The sequence below is a fragment of the Mycetomoellerius zeteki genome, unplaced genomic scaffold (genome assembly GCF_001594055.1).
Source record: "Mycetomoellerius zeteki isolate Tzet28-1 unplaced genomic scaffold, Tzet1.0 scaffold113, whole genome shotgun sequence".
NCBI lineage: Eukaryota > Metazoa > Arthropoda > Insecta > Hymenoptera > Formicidae > Mycetomoellerius > Mycetomoellerius zeteki.
The window spans coordinates 71,661-89,370 of NW_017256051.1; the positions used below are offsets into that span (position 1 = coordinate 71,661).

The 17,710-nt window shown below is 33.2% G+C and overlaps 1 protein-coding gene across 1 annotated transcript in view; it reads left to right on the forward strand.

The window, feature by feature from the left end:
- LOC108728145 (tRNA dimethylallyltransferase, mitochondrial) overlaps positions 1 to 17,710 on the forward strand; it is a 104,569-nt gene that overhangs the window by 21,980 nt on the left and 64,879 nt on the right. Inside the window, exons 2-3 of the mRNA XM_018456547.1 lie at positions 2,972 to 3,109; positions 3,814 to 4,169. Coding sequence (XP_018312049.1) covers positions 2,972 to 3,109; positions 3,814 to 4,169 — 494 coding nt within the window. The remainder of the gene's footprint in view (positions 1 to 2,971; positions 3,110 to 3,813; positions 4,170 to 17,710) is intronic.

The following is a 17,710-nucleotide window of genomic DNA, read 5'->3' on the forward strand; positions in this document are numbered from 1 at the left end:
TATGTTTTTTAATTTTGTGCCTTTCAAAAATTTAATTAATATTTTATCAAATTAATTGATACTTTACATGGCAAGCAACGCGTTAATTTAATCATAAAAGTTGCGAATTTTCTTACGCGTGTGATAATGATAATTATCATTATCACACGCGTAAGAAAATTCGCAACTTGATGATTATAATCATTGGCGTCTGAGTGATTTAAATGCCTTAATAAGATTGCCACTTGCGGTTTTAAATTTCAAATAGCTTGCGTCATTGATAAGATAATGTTGATACGCATATAAAGCTATCTTTCTCAAATCGCCAAACGACTGATGGAATTGTACAGATTTCCAAACGCTAAGAACCGATGTAATTGATCCAGTCAATAACTTCAATGGATGGAAAAAAAACACCGTTTAGCACGTTAAATAGTTAAAAGACCCAATGGAATCTTGGTTGCCAGGCTTGGTTACGAGATAGAACTTGTTAACACGTGTCTGACTTCGTTTCTACTTCGAACATTATACGAATTCTACAGCTGTTCCTTCGCTTTACTTCTATATATTCTCCATTGTGTAAGCGAATCACGAAGTACCGGTGGAACTTCGTTTGGTAACCGTGCGGTTAACGAAGTAGAAAAGTGATTGAAGGCACTATTGAGCCTCTAGGCACGTACTTTATACGTACTGAGTTCTTCTCGAATTATAGAAAGCGGATATGTATTAGTGCCAAAGCACGAATACATTTTCGCAGAAATGGGAGAATATCGGTAAAAGAAACTGGTTATCAATTATATTGACAAATAGTGAAACCGATACCGACACAACGCTTTTGGAATATTATTAATTTATCTTGGTTTTTTCTATGTCAAAAATGTTATATTACACATTTCTCTGCAATTTTATTAATAAGGATAGTCATAACTTAACCATAAATATTAGGACATCGGAGATATATTTCAATTTTTTCTTCCATTTTATAATTTTACTTTTATTTTTTCCATTTCTTTTTAATTTTATTTTTTTATTTTCTCTATTTTTCTATTTATTTTTATTTTTGTCTTTGCTTATGCAGAACAAAGCGCATTTATTATATTATTGACTCCTCTGAACTATTATTTTAATTATGCATGATTGAATCGTTGACTTGTCGTTAATTGATAATAATTGATGGTACTGATATCTCTAAAATTTTCTAATTTTGTGTTTGACACTTTCAAAGAGATTTATATTTAATAGAGATTAACTTTAATCTTGGTTTTAACTTACGTTCTATCTTCCTTTAATTCTAAGAACGAAAAGAAGATGAAGAGTAAATTAAACCGAGATTAAAGTTAATCTTCATTAGTAGGAATGGATTAATGGGTTTTGAATCGCAGCTGTTCAGTCGGTAGTCGGTCACCATCGCCGAGAACGTTGCCAATACTTCGCTATACTTCTCTTCGACGTTTCATCACTATAGAAACGATGTACGAGGTTTTTGATCGGAGCTCATTCATGCTGGCGAGCGAAGTGGAACGAAGGTTAGACACTTGTCTCAATCTTTGTTGGTTACACGGTTCAAGTGTATTTCAACTGCGTGACGTGATATAAATTTTATTTAGCTCGTTCAAGAAGGAAATATCATCTGTTTGATATAATAAATCCGTTATAAAATTTTCGATGCAGTTATAGATGGAAAGTTTTGACTCGAAAGATATTGAAATATGGCATTTTAAGGAACCACCTAAAACATAGTGTGTTAATTCAAAATCATTGATGAGCAGAAGAAACTTAGCAAATCTTAAGGACAAAGAGAATTAATAGAAAAATACTATATTAAATCATTAGATAACGCGAAAAGCAATTTTGCTACAGTATCGTTTGAAAGTTGTTTTTAAGTCATTTTTAGGTATCCTTTAAAAAACATACTGCGTAATATGAGAATAATTTACTGCGTAATACAAGAGTTGCCGCAAACATTATAAAAAAAACCATTATCGTTATCGGAGTATGCAAGGATTTACTGTATTTAAATCTTCTGTTTTTGCGCGCCACCAAATTGTGTTTATAATCAGCATTATTTCAAGTAGATCTCGTTAAAAATCTAGTTTTTTTTTACGCTTTGTATTTCTCTCACAGTATTGTCGGGAAGCAACTATATAATGTTTTCCTTTATGTGAGACCATCATTCTGATTCACTCCCGATGACCTCGAACTTATATGTACCTGCTCTTTATTTAACAGCACTGCCGACTCATAAATTTGCTTGTAAATGCAAATTTAAAAAAAGAATGAAGAAATGTTGACAGCGGTTTTTGAATTCAGATTATTGAGATAATCGCTGATATAAGTTTGTTATCTTTACAATACTGTGCATCTTAATACATATTAGTTCAGTGAAATGATGTAACAGATGTTTTATGTGAAAAAAATCTCTTTGTGTCTTTGTTGCTAATAGCTTTTAAAAGAAGTATACATTCCAATTATACATTCATTCGTTATATATGCAGAAAAGTTTGAATAATTTAATACACGTTGAAAAAGAGCTATAAATACGTGATTATATAGCGTTTACAGAAAAGTAATGATTTTGACAAAATTCGTGGCAACTCTTTAAGAATTCTTGAGCGGCGTCATCTTTATCACGAGATATTCAAGTAAAATTCGATAAGGTCATAAATTGCGCTGATAAGAAATTGCGTAAATTTGTTAATTCTCGTTATTATACATCGATGGTAATAATTTTTCGTGGATGGTTGACTCGATATTTCTTTTCAATTTTTATAATTTTGAGTCGAGCACGATTTTGCTGACTGTCATTTGCGTTATTCGTTGCGTTTATCCTTGGTCGCAAATCATACAAGCAGTGCAATTAACGGAATCATTCGATATCGCATTATTTCTATTCATTCATTATTTCAACCGTTATTTATTTCTTTCATGGCTGTGTCTCGCCGGTCCCTCGTTATTTCACTTTTAATTACGGCGATTCTCTCCCGGTCCGCAGGTGTACAAAGGCCTGGACATCGTTACCGCGAAGGTGACCCCAGTGGAAAGAAAGGCGGCGCCGCATCACATACTGGACATCGTGGACCCGCTGACCAACTTCTCCGTAATCGACTTCAGGAACATGGCCCTACCGATCGTAATCGTCACATCTCGTTCTCTTTTTCCGCGTTAACAGAGATGCCCAACGTTTAACGCGACAGCTATAATTACGTGGCAATAAGGATGATCTTCAATGAAGAGCGTTCAATTATATCTTCTTACAAACTAGCAGAAAACTTCATAATTTACGATAATAATGATTACAAAGTGCATGCATGAATAATGCGATACTTAATAATTTATTTTTGTATTGCGTTTTGGATCTAATCAAGCAAGGATTGATTTATAATGAGTTAATTATAATATATCTCTGAAAATTAAGAGAATGTTAAAAGAATCCGTGAAGTTATCACGAGTAGATAAAATCATTAGGTAGGCAAGTCATCCTTTTCAGAACGTATTAACGAAAAAACGTACAAAGAATGCTTAATGAATCATAGATGTCGGAAGTGATATCTTTTTTCTTCCGTTTCTCTTTCTGGCCAGTACGAAACGGCTCATTGTTGTGTGTTAAGATTTATAATTACACCGACTCTCTTGGTGAAACTATAAGCGTCGGGTTCACAGCTCGGCTCGCGAAATCGACTTCGTAAAATAAAGATCTTGGACGAAGCCAATTGGAACGCCCCTGATCCTCGCGAAGACCTTGATACGATCATTAGCCACGGTCTCCCGCGCAGATCGCTCGGCCCTACTTTTATCTACACTCTACTCCGACTGTTTCCTTTTCTATCGATGTAGATAGACAACCTGCTAGCCAGGAGGAAACCACCGATCGTCGTCGGTGGTACAAACTATTACATAGAATCACTACTATGGGAGATTCTTATAACTGATCCGAAAGAACCGTCGATGCAAGTCAATTCAAGCGCGACCAATTCAAGCACGTCGATCGAAAACAGATCGGACGATCGATACAATGTACAAGATCGACTGAATGACAACGATGACGATGATGATGAGACGGCGCCAAAGAAGTTGAAATTCGACGCGAGAGTATACGATGGCAGCAACGAGGAGCTACACCAAAAACTGATAAAGGTCGATCCGGAGATGGCGTTCAAATTGCATCCTAACAACAGACGTAAAGTTATAAGGTAAGATGCAAATTTGTGATTATTGGATTGCTGATTGCTTTTGTTTAGACGAATACACGGAAAGAACGATTTTGCTGAAGCATCTAAAGGTTTAGGTAGATACAAACAAACCTGAAAATAATATTTTGTTGACTCATCAAAATAATTATGTAGGAAACTCAAGCATGATGAACAATGTTGCAAAAAGTTTTGCTATTCTAGCAATTGATTTGAGCGTCCTACATAATACTGTTTGACAAAAAATGACTTTTTTCGAATAAGACTAGTCACTTTTTATAGTTTTTTGAAATAGGAATGTTGAATAGGAATGTAAATTCGTTTTCCAAATTATTCCATCACGTCAAAATTTTGAAAAATTTGTAATGTAATTTGCAAAGAGGGCTATTTTTATATGTTTTGTCATATTATAATTACGATGTATAGATGTACTGGAGAAGTTTTATTGCAAGTCAAAATTAAGTATTTTGATAGAACTTTTAGTCCTCAAAAGGATTTAATGTTGGCGGTTAGTAAGATATTCATAGTTAAAATAGTTAAACACACATATAGTGTCTACTACGAAAAAATTGTGAATTAAGTCATTGATGATTTACCAAATAACTTTCAACTATATTCATTCAAACTTATATAGTTTGTTTAAAGTATAAATATTAACACTTAACGTTATTATTTGTAAAAATGATTCAGATATATCTTTAATAACATTATATATTAATAACCACGCGACAAGTGTAAAATTCATACGTTTTACACAACGTTCTGCATATATATATATATATATATATATGTATCTAATTTGAAATTCTTATTAATCTTTTAAAAGAATGATATTCAACCTTGTGTTTAAAACTAATAAATATTTAAAACTGATATATCTAAAACGGAATTGATATATTTAAAACTGAAATTGATTACTAATTGTATTTTTAAACGATAAACATTGTTTATCCTGGCATATATAAATACAATTTCTCTCGTATCTGTGATTTCGAATGATTAATTACGGTTAGTGTTTTATTGAGATGCATTATGCGATCAACTTTGTGTTATTTAATATCTGGCAATCGTCGTAATGCCACTTGTCGCGTTACATTTAATATCAAAAGAAACGGGCATTAATGAAGTGGTTGGTATCCCTGGCATGTAATAACTGCTAATTTAATTCGTTGAATTCATTAGCATTTTCCACTCGGTTGTCGTACAAATAAGTCTCAAGGCGATCGTAAAGTCTTGGAAACGTTCTGAACTTATGAAATTCTGCTTCTTCACCGCGACTGATAAAGTTGTGACCTACTTTCGGTGATAAAATTAAGATACAGTTCGCATCATTTGCTATACATTGTTTTGCTTATTGTAATATATATACACCTATATACTAACATATATGTACATTAATATATGTGTATCTACAAACGTATAAACGTATGCATATTCATTGTTGCTCGTAGAAATTCCGGCACTCGGATTTTATCAAATGTTCATGTAAAAAATTAAGACATTATAAAATAGCAATTCTTTTATATATAGTAGGATATTTGTACTAACACCAGTTGCAAAAACTTTATAAATTATTTTCAATTTTATATGCCAAAGCGAACTTTCGAAATTTCTTATTACATTATGTCGATGTTCTACGAAATAAAGACAATACATTTTGACACACACACACGCAACACATAAAATAATTAATATTAAAAATAATTCATGAAGCTGTTGCAATTGGTGTTGCAATTTAGTATATATATACAAGTACCCTAAAACATATAAAAGAATAACACATTTCTGTTTTATAATGTCCTAATTTTTTACAATAAATTTTCGATAAAATTTATGCTGCTCTGAGATTTCATGAGCGACAGTGTATATAGATATATATAATCTTCTCACTCACTGCAACGATATAATGTAATTGAATTAGTTATTGCAATGAAAGGATTATTGAATATATAATATTATTAAAGGAAAAATTGTTCGGGAATAAGCAAAAGATTTTGGAAATGTTACACTGAAAGAAACGATTGGCTGAATATGGCATAGCATTTTTAATTGGCTGCAGCAGCCAATCTTTTCTTTTAGTGTACATGGAACAATTTTTATGAAAGATCTAAAATTTTGCTGAATACAAATCCGAAAATAATTTTGTTGGAAACTCAAACTGGTTGCAAGAATATTAAAATTTTTGGCAGCATTGCTCATCATTTTTTGTATTCAACATAATTGCTTTGTATAGTTCAACAACAAAATTATTTTCAGACCTGTATTCAGCAAATTTTAAATCTTTTAACAAAACCTTGCTGTGCATCTATCGGTTCACGAAAGTGATTATTAATTAATCGTTAACTTTCTTTGCGTAAAACTTGATTTCGTTAAATTTTAATTGCAAATATAACAAATTTTAAAAACTATTGAATTCTCTTTGAACATTACAATAAATTACGAAAATTTTATGAGACACACTCAGATGCTACCTACAATCCGTGATGTTATAAAATTTTGTTTGAGCAATGCTATAAAAATAGATTGCTTAAAAATTCGTGAGATAACAGTCGAAAAGTTAACAGCCAAATCGACCTTACGTTTCCGTTGCCTCATCGACGGCTAATATTTAAGTTTTCCCTTACTAATTAGTAAGCGCTTTCTATTCGAGACTTTAATACGGCACTTGTGATTCGTTACCCGAATGAAATATATTCAGGGGAACGTTAAATAAAATTCCGTTCTATTTTCGGCGATATTCCCGTGTTGAATTGTCTTGGAGTAGACCGGATTGGAAAAATGGCCTTGATATATATAAGCAGAGACTGTGAACCGGCTAATGCCGCGCGCTATTGTTCTTGTAATTGAATAATTAATTAGATAGCTGACACGGCATGCAATGATGTTGCAGGTAACTTGAGTTTTACCATTCATGAACACGTGCGAACTTATGTTAATACATTGATGACGTTTGAGAATTATAGTATTTAAAGCATTCTCGTTTTGTCGTATGATATCTTTCCTAGTGTAAAAACGATTTCGTAAAATTTAAAAGGATATCCTGGACATTTCAAACACACTAAAAAAATAGATCGTTTGAATTAAATTTTTGTATCGTGATAATTAGAATATTTCCCGTAATTATTTTATTTTTCTAAAAAAATTGGAGAAAAAATAAGAAACGATACAACGCGATATTCAGTTGTGAAAAAAAGTGTACAACATTATATATAAATTATCAAATTTTATTTAGAGATATTTTTGTAAATTTACATCTTTAATTATCAATGTTTTAATAGACCTTGATTAATTGATTATTAATCTACTTTGATAGAATGAGTTTTATCATTCATCTCTCGCTCTCTCTTTTACTTTTTCTTTTAAAATTTTTATTTATTCCTATTTATGTATATCATCATCAGATAACGTCGATCGTAGAAACGAGTGGATAATGTATCAAATTGTCTCGACTTCATCCATCGCAGAGAGCTTTGGACATTATCTTGTTCAAGCAATCAGCTGATAGCACACATCCAGGTAAAATGTAAACGTGTCTTAGCTGTAATCATAGATCAGTGTAAGTCATTTGTAAAATTTCTTCGATCACGCTCTTTGTACGTAATATAATATCTATTATAGATAAGGATCGATGCGCGTATGCGGAGGAGAGAAAATATCCAAGATATACAAGTAGCGAACTTTTTATTAATATTACCTATTAGCTTAATAAGGTTTGATACCTAACTATTCTCCGCGATAAAAAAAAGGAAGAGTTAAACATACTACACCTAAAGATATAAAGCGAAAAAGGGAAACTAAATTTCCCTTTTTTGCTTTATTTAAACTATAATTTTAAATTATTGATTTTTCTAATTTGGAATTAAATTTTTTTATTTCCAGCTTATACAATAATTTCTTTATTTATAGTTTATTTTTTTTATTAGAATTAAAGTTATTGTAAAATTATTACGAAATTATAACTTTGTTTATATATATTCAGCAAATATTTGATTTGGATATGAATGGAATATATTGCAACCGTAATTATAAATGTAGTCCAATACATAGAATTTACTTTATGTTCAATCGTATTTCTCGAAACGTACGTGAATTCGATGCGCGAAGGAAAGAGTCCCGGTTCTCGCCGGAATTCGCCGTAGGTCCACCTGTTACTTTGTCGGAGTTTTTCGCAGAATCGCGGACGGCATATAAAGCTACGTTCACAATTACAGCGATTTGCGGTTACACACATTGCGACGCAACGCGGTCTAAATGCTGAAGCCTTCACGTACCTACATGTCTTTACGCAGTTGCCATTAATCAAGCGAGAAATTCTTTTCCTATATAAACATGTCACGATAATTGAAATTACTTTATATATCCGTTAGTGATTAATTATGATTAACGGTTTATCGCGTACTATACCGTGACTAACATCATCAATGAACGTCACGGCGGTAGAGTGATGCATTTTCCTGCAGTCCTTTTGACTTTAGCTTCTGTAAGATTCGCGTGTCCAGCTCCCGCACGAAGATTGTTCACAATCGTCGAGTCTCCTCGGCGTAAATGCAACATCGCCGCGCAAGATGATCGACAATGGCCAATTAGGGCAAGGTAGGGTCAGGGCAGAGCAAAGCAGAGCAGAGCAGAGCAAAGCAGAGCAGGCACGTCTTTTGGACAACTGTTACGCTTTCACAATATGGCTACCAATACGGCAGCTGCTCTTCGGAAGCACCTTTTCCTCCGCGGTTGCTATCCCGCGCACTTTCATCTCCTATGTGAAAAGACATCGAACTCTATAGAATACTTTAGATCGGGTTGGGCTAGGTTGAGCAAGGACCATGAGTTGCCAGCTGTCGTATTTTCCTTTCTTTATCTAGTCACTTTGTACGAAATATAGGTGCTTTGTGTGTGTATTTACTTAATGCTCATGCGAGCATCGAGTAACAAGTGTTTAATTAATCTTGCAGCTATCTTTTGCAAAAGAAGAGCCGATTTCTACATTTTTTAATTTCTATACTTTTTTCTTTAGCATTACAAAAAATATATGTTCTTGTTACAGGTTAAGTAATATGATTTTCATACAAATTACATTAGATGAAAAAATTTTATTGTTCTCCAAGGAGCTACAATGGCTTTCATTTCTTCTTACAATTGATGGCTTTGTGATTTTCATACAGAGTCTACCGTTAATTTATTAATAACATTCTATTCTTCCTAAAGGCTTCTTCGTGTCGACAACGCAGCATTTCAACAGGTATTTTCCAATCTGCAAATATTTTGTATTACGTTTCAAGGCTTCTAATCTTAACACAATGCACTCGATATATCTTTCGAGGATTCTCAAAGTAAAGTTTCAAGAGAATTTCATTCGCGTTTGCGCGTGATGATGGTTTGAAACCGTGTCGGGCTGAGATAGCACACATATGCGCGTGTCACCGTACGCCCCGTGCTTGGCACGCAATACTGATGTCGATAAAACGTCGTGCCCTTAACATGGTGAGAAACACGAGGCATTCTGTTATCGTTTCTTTCTCCTACTTCTACGACACGTCAATGATATTGTCTTCTCCCCCGTGTTGCGCATATGTGCGCGCAAACATACACGTGAACCACGTGGAACAACTTGATTTGCGATTACCTGTTTTGCCGAGCGTAAAAATTGCGACCCGGACTATGGACGTGTGTATCGCGTCACGCGTGACAGGTGTTTCGCCTGTGCCAGAATATGCGAATCCTCTTTTGATTGCGGTTTTCTTCCGGTTTTTTGGCACTTGAAATTGGGGTCTTCTTTTGTCATAGATGTCAAAACAATGTCGAAATTATAAAGTTGGAAACGGGGTTTTTATATTTGTAACGGACAAGAAAATTGCTAAATTATTATTTGGAAGTGTTAGTAGAACAATAAAACAGGAATTGATAGAAAGATTTTAAAAATATTATTTTAATTATATTTTTAAAGAAGCTCAACTTTTTAAAAAGAGGAGAGAAATGTAAATCTTGCTTTCTTATATTAACTATAATTGCAGTAAGGTTTTCTATTACAGACAGAAGCGAGTAAAGGATTAATTAACAGGGCAATTCTTAGGCTGATACAATATATTTCCAACATTGTAGCTAAGTATTCGATTAGCTGTTCTCCCGATTTCTCCTTAAATATATCACCTTCTCCACAAAGTATCGATAACAGTTGTACCCTTCTGTTTATAACACAGAAAGCGTTTCAATGTTACGCACTTCGGGGACACAGACGGCTTTCCATATAAATCACAGGATAGCCGAGCGAAGTTGCGGTTACAAACCGAGTACGGATAGGAAGAGAGAATTTTCACGAAGTAAAAGCTGTAAATCAGGCTTAATTTAGCAGGCATATGGTTTCTCTGACCTGCGTACCAAAAGCCACGAAAACCGCCGCCAAAGACTTTTCATAAGCTTGCTGATGTAATTTAGTGTCTTGCAGGGTATGTTTCCTCGTTATAAATGTCTCTTCCTATATTATATGTATAATTATATAAAATAATTGCAGAAGTATGCGAACGGTATTTATAGAAGCAAGATTAATCGGATAATATTTTGTTGCATCCTCGCATGTGCTGTGGTAGTAACGTCTTCTATTAAGACGTTAAGCTGATTTACTCTGAAAGATAAAGTGCAAAAAGACACGACCTATCACATACATCTTTCTCCTTAGAGTAATTATACCGCGTAACAAATCCGCCAACTTCTTATCCGTGCGTCGACTTCTTATCAAATTCAAGGCTTAATACGCCAAGCTGCTCCGAATAATCTTATTTCATTTCTTGTTGAATTTCTTCGCGAAAGGATTGACACGAGAACGAATACGATTAAATAACGATATACGTATGCCTCTTGTTACATGTTAGCTGTTTTGAATAACGATGAATTTTGTTATAACATGTAGGACAACTTGAAGAAATATGCATCTGCATGCAATTTAACATGCCTCATAAGTTTGAATGTAATTGCCATGGACCCCAAATTGACGTTACTTTATAATTGTAATAAATGTTTGTTTCGAAATATTGAGGATGATCCGATGGTCTAATGAAGGTCGGAACGTCTATGATTTTATGTAACGAATTTTAAATGCTTGAATGCTTCTTATTTATTAGCACATTTGAAGGAATTTTACATAGTAGAAAACCTTTTGTATTTGTGTCAAAACCGGTTCTTATTAAAATTTTTGTGTTGAATTTTTAATATATTCTCATGTTAATTTAATATAACGTGATTGGGTTATTTAAATATTTTGTATGAAATGAATATTCAACACTTTTAAGCGTTACAATAATGATTTATGATTAAATGAATAAATAACACAAATAATGTACTACTTTAAAGCGTAAATTCTAAGATAAATGAATAAAATACATATTAATTTAACATATTATAAATATTAATTTTACTGAAAAATTTGCTCTAGAATTTATTTACAAATTTCAATACTGTATTTTTTGTATTGATTTTTTTACATATTTTATTACTTTCTAACATATTTATCTTGTGTTAAATTAACATAAAAATTTGAGTGGACGGTTTGAGACATGTGAAATATGGTTTTAATACAAATTTTCCAATTGTGTACTAAAAATCGCCAGATATTCTGGGAGAATTGCATGTGAACATGAAATAAAATTATTGCAGTATATTAAAGTAATGATTTTCATGTCTGATATCTAATAATAGTCGGATATATGTTTAATGCTATAACATGTGGGCATGGAACGTGCCCATTTTAATGTAAATATCATTATATATTTTCGATAATTTTGATGTAGGGGAGAGAGAGGGTGGAAGAATATTGAATACTTAAGCGAGAAATTAAATAAAATCGACGATTTATATTCATAATATATGAATGTTAATTATTAGTAGTTTCATGCCAAATAACTGAGGTATCTTTTGAATAAAGATTTCTATAATTAATTGATAAATAATCCTCGACTTTATTTAACCTTAGATTTTCGCAGTTTTTCCACTCTCTCCTACTTGATGTAATGCAAATGTGCACGAGTGATAGGTATCTCGTTCCGATAATTGGCATTTAAGAAAGTATCTCGGGGATGGCCTTCAGTACGCGAGAAATTTTGCAATTCGTGTTCCTGAGTTATTTTGCGGCGGTGGTGGCCGCACCGGGATGCAAAATTTCTTTTCCGTTCAGCGCTCACACGAAGTAACGGGAGAGAGAAAGAGCGTGCGCGCAGCTGGTTCGTGGTATAATACTAATTTCACTGAATCAGCACTCGAGATAAACTACTTGCGCGAGCAATGATTTATAGTCGCTCCTAAACAAATTATGTAGATCGCGGTATTTGATTAGTGGCGAATGCGGAGTGCGACTCCATACAGGTTCTGTGGCACTGATAAAGCAATGCCTCACCCCTTTAGCATCTGAAGTTTATTTGAATCAGCCTCGCTTTTGTTTCACGAAATTCCTTTACAGTTATCCTCTTCTTTCGAATTCGCCTGGGGTTCTTATACAAATGATATTGCGGTCGATGTTATCTCGCGTTCATGCTGATGCCATTAGTTTCACATTCTTAACTTATCGTACGTAATTGCAGCAGTTGGAGTATTTGAGAGTGGCTATTATTGCCAATTATCGTAAAATATTCTATGATTTTTAATAGCAAATATCAACGTTATTCTTTCTACATTCAGTATATACATATTTATTTCTCAGAATCTCTTCATCAGAAACTGCTGTATTTATTAAAGCGAAGTCTAATACCTTTAGGCAGCATATTAGAATTTAATTGCAAAAGCTCTCTATTTAATAAAAATTTACTATTTCACAATGAGAGGAAGAATCAGAATAATAAATTATACTTTATAAATTGTACTTCACGAAAACATTTCAAAGTCCTTCCACTTGCCATTTTAATGAACATAGTTCTTCGTTGCGCGATAGTGGTTTAAGAGGCGAGTAGTAAAGGGAATGTCGTGTCTTTATCGTGGCTGGGGTACCCCCATTGACCCCGCCGCTTTAATAAAGCAGCGGGTTTTCGACTCGATCTGTCTGGACACGCCCAGTGATCCTTTCACGCTCCTTTTCCATCTCCCCATCGCTCCCTGCCAGCCTATCTCCCTCTTTCTCTTTCTCCTTTTCATTCTCCCTCGATCTCCGGTCGGCGCGCGCGAAACAAATTTTGATCATACTTCTACTTCGTTCAGGAGAAGATACCGCCGCCACGAAGCCGCCGGGGATCTTCGGAACGCACGAAGTTCCGAAGTAATTAAACAGGTATAGTTTAGGTCGACTTCGCGAAAAAAAAAAGATTATACAGTTCGCCTTAAACTCGTCGGCCGAGAAATTTCGTGCCGTGGGTAGAGAATCCCTCGCGTCATTAAAACATACAATTCCAATAAAAAATATAACTCGTAACACAAACTAATACTGAGTGCAAATAATTATTGAATAAACATATGTACATACAATTTAATTCTTATTATATATTTAAAATTATCATTAAAGATATTTTAATAATTTGGTTTAATTATTTTCTTTAAATACTGTACATTGAACTTATCATACTATTTTATTTTTCTCTTTTATTTTACTTTATTTTAATCATTTTTGTTATTGTCCTACTTTTATTTTTATTTGTACGTTCTTAGAGAGCTTGCTTAGAACGGTAATAAATGTTCTATTTATCTATTTTATAATTAATTTATTTTAAGAACATTTTTTATATACAAAAAATTTTTAAGTAACACGTGAAATATTTGAACAACATATTAAAGTAAAATGTTTTCAAATAGCTATCTTTTTTCTCATAATTATATCTTCTTTACATCCATGTCATTACGGAACTTTTCTTATAGGAAATCTTAGCGAGTTGAATTCTTGAATTTTTTCGAGCACCTGTGAATCCCTTGCTGTTCTTACAAGCAATACCCAAATGCGCAAGTTTTTCCGGCATTTCTCTGCGTTTTTTCGCGATACAAATATATTTTACCGTTCTGTCGGCGATGCCACTCAGAGCCACGATTACGAGTCGTTGTGATAAGTAAAAAGAAAGGAGGAAACTGGACTCGCTCTGAAGGAAGAATAGAAGATCCGAATCGTTCAAGGAAAGCGAGGACGAAATATTCCGGGCGCGCTCCGCTGAGACAGGGACCTGCAATCACTGTTTGATTCTTTGCCAAGTGTTGCCGCCACTCTAACCCCATGACGGCTCCTCACGGTCCAACCACCCCGACAGCTTCTTCCTTCTCCAAGACTTCGACCTGTCGTTAATAATCGCGTGCCTTAATGGGTCGTACGTCGTTACGGCAAGTTAGTTAAACATCCACAAATACGTTCATGATGTTTTCGGGTCAAACAGCATTCTTCATCGAGCGTAATCGCTTACACACACGTCGAGCTGCATCGCGAACTATCGCTTGCGTGGCTTTGATGGAAAGGTGAAAGAAATAACAAAGCGTGCATTTTATTCACGTGAATGATTCCGCATCTTTTCTTTGCATGGATAGAACTATTATACTGGAATAGAGGGAGACCGGGACTGATTGGTACATCGGGCATGTGTCAGTACACTTAATATTGCATAAAAAATAGTATTACCGCAAAAACATTGCGATCATCTGCAGTAAGTTTATTTTAAATTGAATAACGTATTTTCAGAAATAGAAAATGTTTTCAGTGGTATATTAAATGTTATATTTATCAATCTCTACTCATTTATTTATTTCTCTAGAATTTACTTTTTAATTAATAACTTACAGTTATATTGATGTCTTGAAATATATTTTTTGTTCAAGCAACAATTAAAATATGTAAATGTGGCAAGCTGGGACTAATTGTGACAGGATCACAATATATGTTGTTATAGCTGTCTGTTTCTCCACCGTTATACACATAATTTCGACATAACTTCGGTACAAAAGCGGCAACTGATATTATGATCTTATATAAGATTTCATTGTTAATATCTCTTATTAAGTATACGAATAATATAATTATATATATAATAATTATGTAGATTGCGTTCAAGCTAGAATGACAAAACTTTTTGTAGCTTTGCTCATCATGCATGAGTTATCAATACAATTATTTTGATAGTAACAAAATTATTTTTAGATCTGTATCTACCAGAAAGGAGAGTTTTTAGAAACTTCAGCAAAATCAATCTTATCATACGAATAAAAAGATGGAAGAGACGTATGAAGTTAGCACCCCAACCTTTTAGTTTTCGAGAGTTTTGATTAGAGTTCTAGCTTCTTTTTGAAGAGTACATATAAGAGTTCTACAATAAATACAGGAATTCTATAATGATATTTTTAGAGTTTTAAAGATAGAACGTATACATTTTTACGTGAAAAATCATCAAAATTGAGATGATTTGTTCTTTTTCTGAACGCAAAATAGAAATATACAAAGACGTCAGCTTTAACACGAATGATCTTCTTTTCTGTTTCGATAAATTAGTTTAGAAATGTAAGGAATGTTTAATAAATATTTTATAGGGAAGAGTACTTTCAATAAAATTGTTTTACCCTTCTTTTTCCTTGCGCAATCTGCACTTTCCATTGAATAGTAGTCAAGATATCTAGAATTATATGGCGTAATAATAATACGTAATATTATGAAATCGCGAGACTATTGGGAACACGGTTCATATTGCCGCAGTATATCGATATCTATTCTATCGACTATAATAGCTATAATAGTCTTACAATGTGAATTTCATCTGTTTTAATGATATAATATTACAATAATGCTTTATCTCATCAACAATGCTGAATGCTTGTTAAAACTTCATTCTTCTAAACTTTCGGAGATTGAATGAAGAATTCACGTGAAACAAAAGAAATATACATACACAAAAAGAATAATTTTGCGGATGGATCTGAAAAGCTTATACTAATACAGCTGTTAATTAATTAAGCTTATACTAATACAGATTTTAATGGATCAACAAAATTATTTTCAGATCTGTATCTAATTAAATTTTTAGATACTTTAACAAAATCCTTCTTTCCATGTATATGAATTATTATTAAATATGGTATGCAGGAGAATTATGCGCGTTATTTGTGGCATTTCGTGAAAAAGTACCACGTAAATTATTGTCAGTGTAAGTATCGGTAGCATTCGTAATAAGGTATCGGGAAAGTGTAACATTAGGAAAGGTGGACAACAGAGCGACACGTGCGTACACGTATGACGCACAACGAACAGACTTAAAGCGCCTGTTCTGTAAGAAACACACACCGTAGGGGCCTCCCGGTGCTGCACCGTTACGTAATGTTCCGGTAGGGCGTGTTCTCACTGATAAATTCCATAACGATCCGAGTATGCGATAATTACGATTCGTGATCGAAAGATCAACTGCGGGGAACGACTCGTCAATCAAGCACAAGCGATCGACGAAAAAAGAAAATGGAATCCAGCAGAAAAAGTTGTGTTACCGAGTTGCGTTAATTTAAGGTATACTGGATCGATAATTTCGTATCGATTTCTTAACGAAATCTCCGCGCGATATCCGTACACACCAGCGGGTCTCGAACGTAACAAAGTATGCGATCGCATCTTGTAATTAAATTTCTGAGTAGCAATATCGTAAATACTTGAAAGAAGAAAAACGAAATTGATTGAACTTTATATTTTATTGTTACGAATTTCACTTTCTTCAAAGTTGAATAGTTTGGAGAATTGTGAATATTGTAGTATTTATTACACTGAGAGAAATGTTTGGTATGAACAATCATTTATTTTGTTGATATGTGACTTACAATAAATTTCTTACTTTTTAATTTAAAAAATTTTGTTTTAACTAAAATTTGGTTATTCTAATTAAGGTACCATTATTTTAACCAAATTTTAGTTAATATTTTAATAATTTGATGTTAATAAGACTTAAGCACCCACCTAATTCGATTACCGAGACTACAGTAATATTTTTCGTAATAATCAATAACTAAAGAACATCCTATTTCAAAGAGACAATTATAATTGGAGATCAGAATAAATCAAATTAAGAATGAGAAATTCTATTTTCAGCCAAGGATCTTAGTGCTTAAATATTTTTATGTGAATTTATACACATATCCAAGTTTATAAATCTCGCGACAAAATCTTTTTCAAATATCATATATTAAATTGTATTTATATACATATATTGTACTTATATTTCGTTGTTTCGTTGCCTCACGTAACTTTTATGACACCCGAGGTTTTTATGACTGCCTCCTGATATCAATGTAGAGTATAACTTACATTGATATATAAGTTCTGTTATTTTGATATTATCTGACGCGTATTGCATTATAATTTATTTTCAATTTTACATATATTTTGTAAACTCAATCCAAGTCAGAAAAAGAAATTGAAGGGAGTTATATCTTATTTCTGTTTTTTTTTTTCAATTCGAAATTGCTTGTGGCGATTTGTCAAAACTGTCTACATGTACTTTTAAAGATTAATCATCGTGTATGAACTGTTGAAAGGTTTGTCGATTTTTAGCTGTACAAAATATTTGTCACACTCTCCTTAAATTGGATTTCCGCCGTATCGTCAAATCGAAAGAAAGTTAATTTTC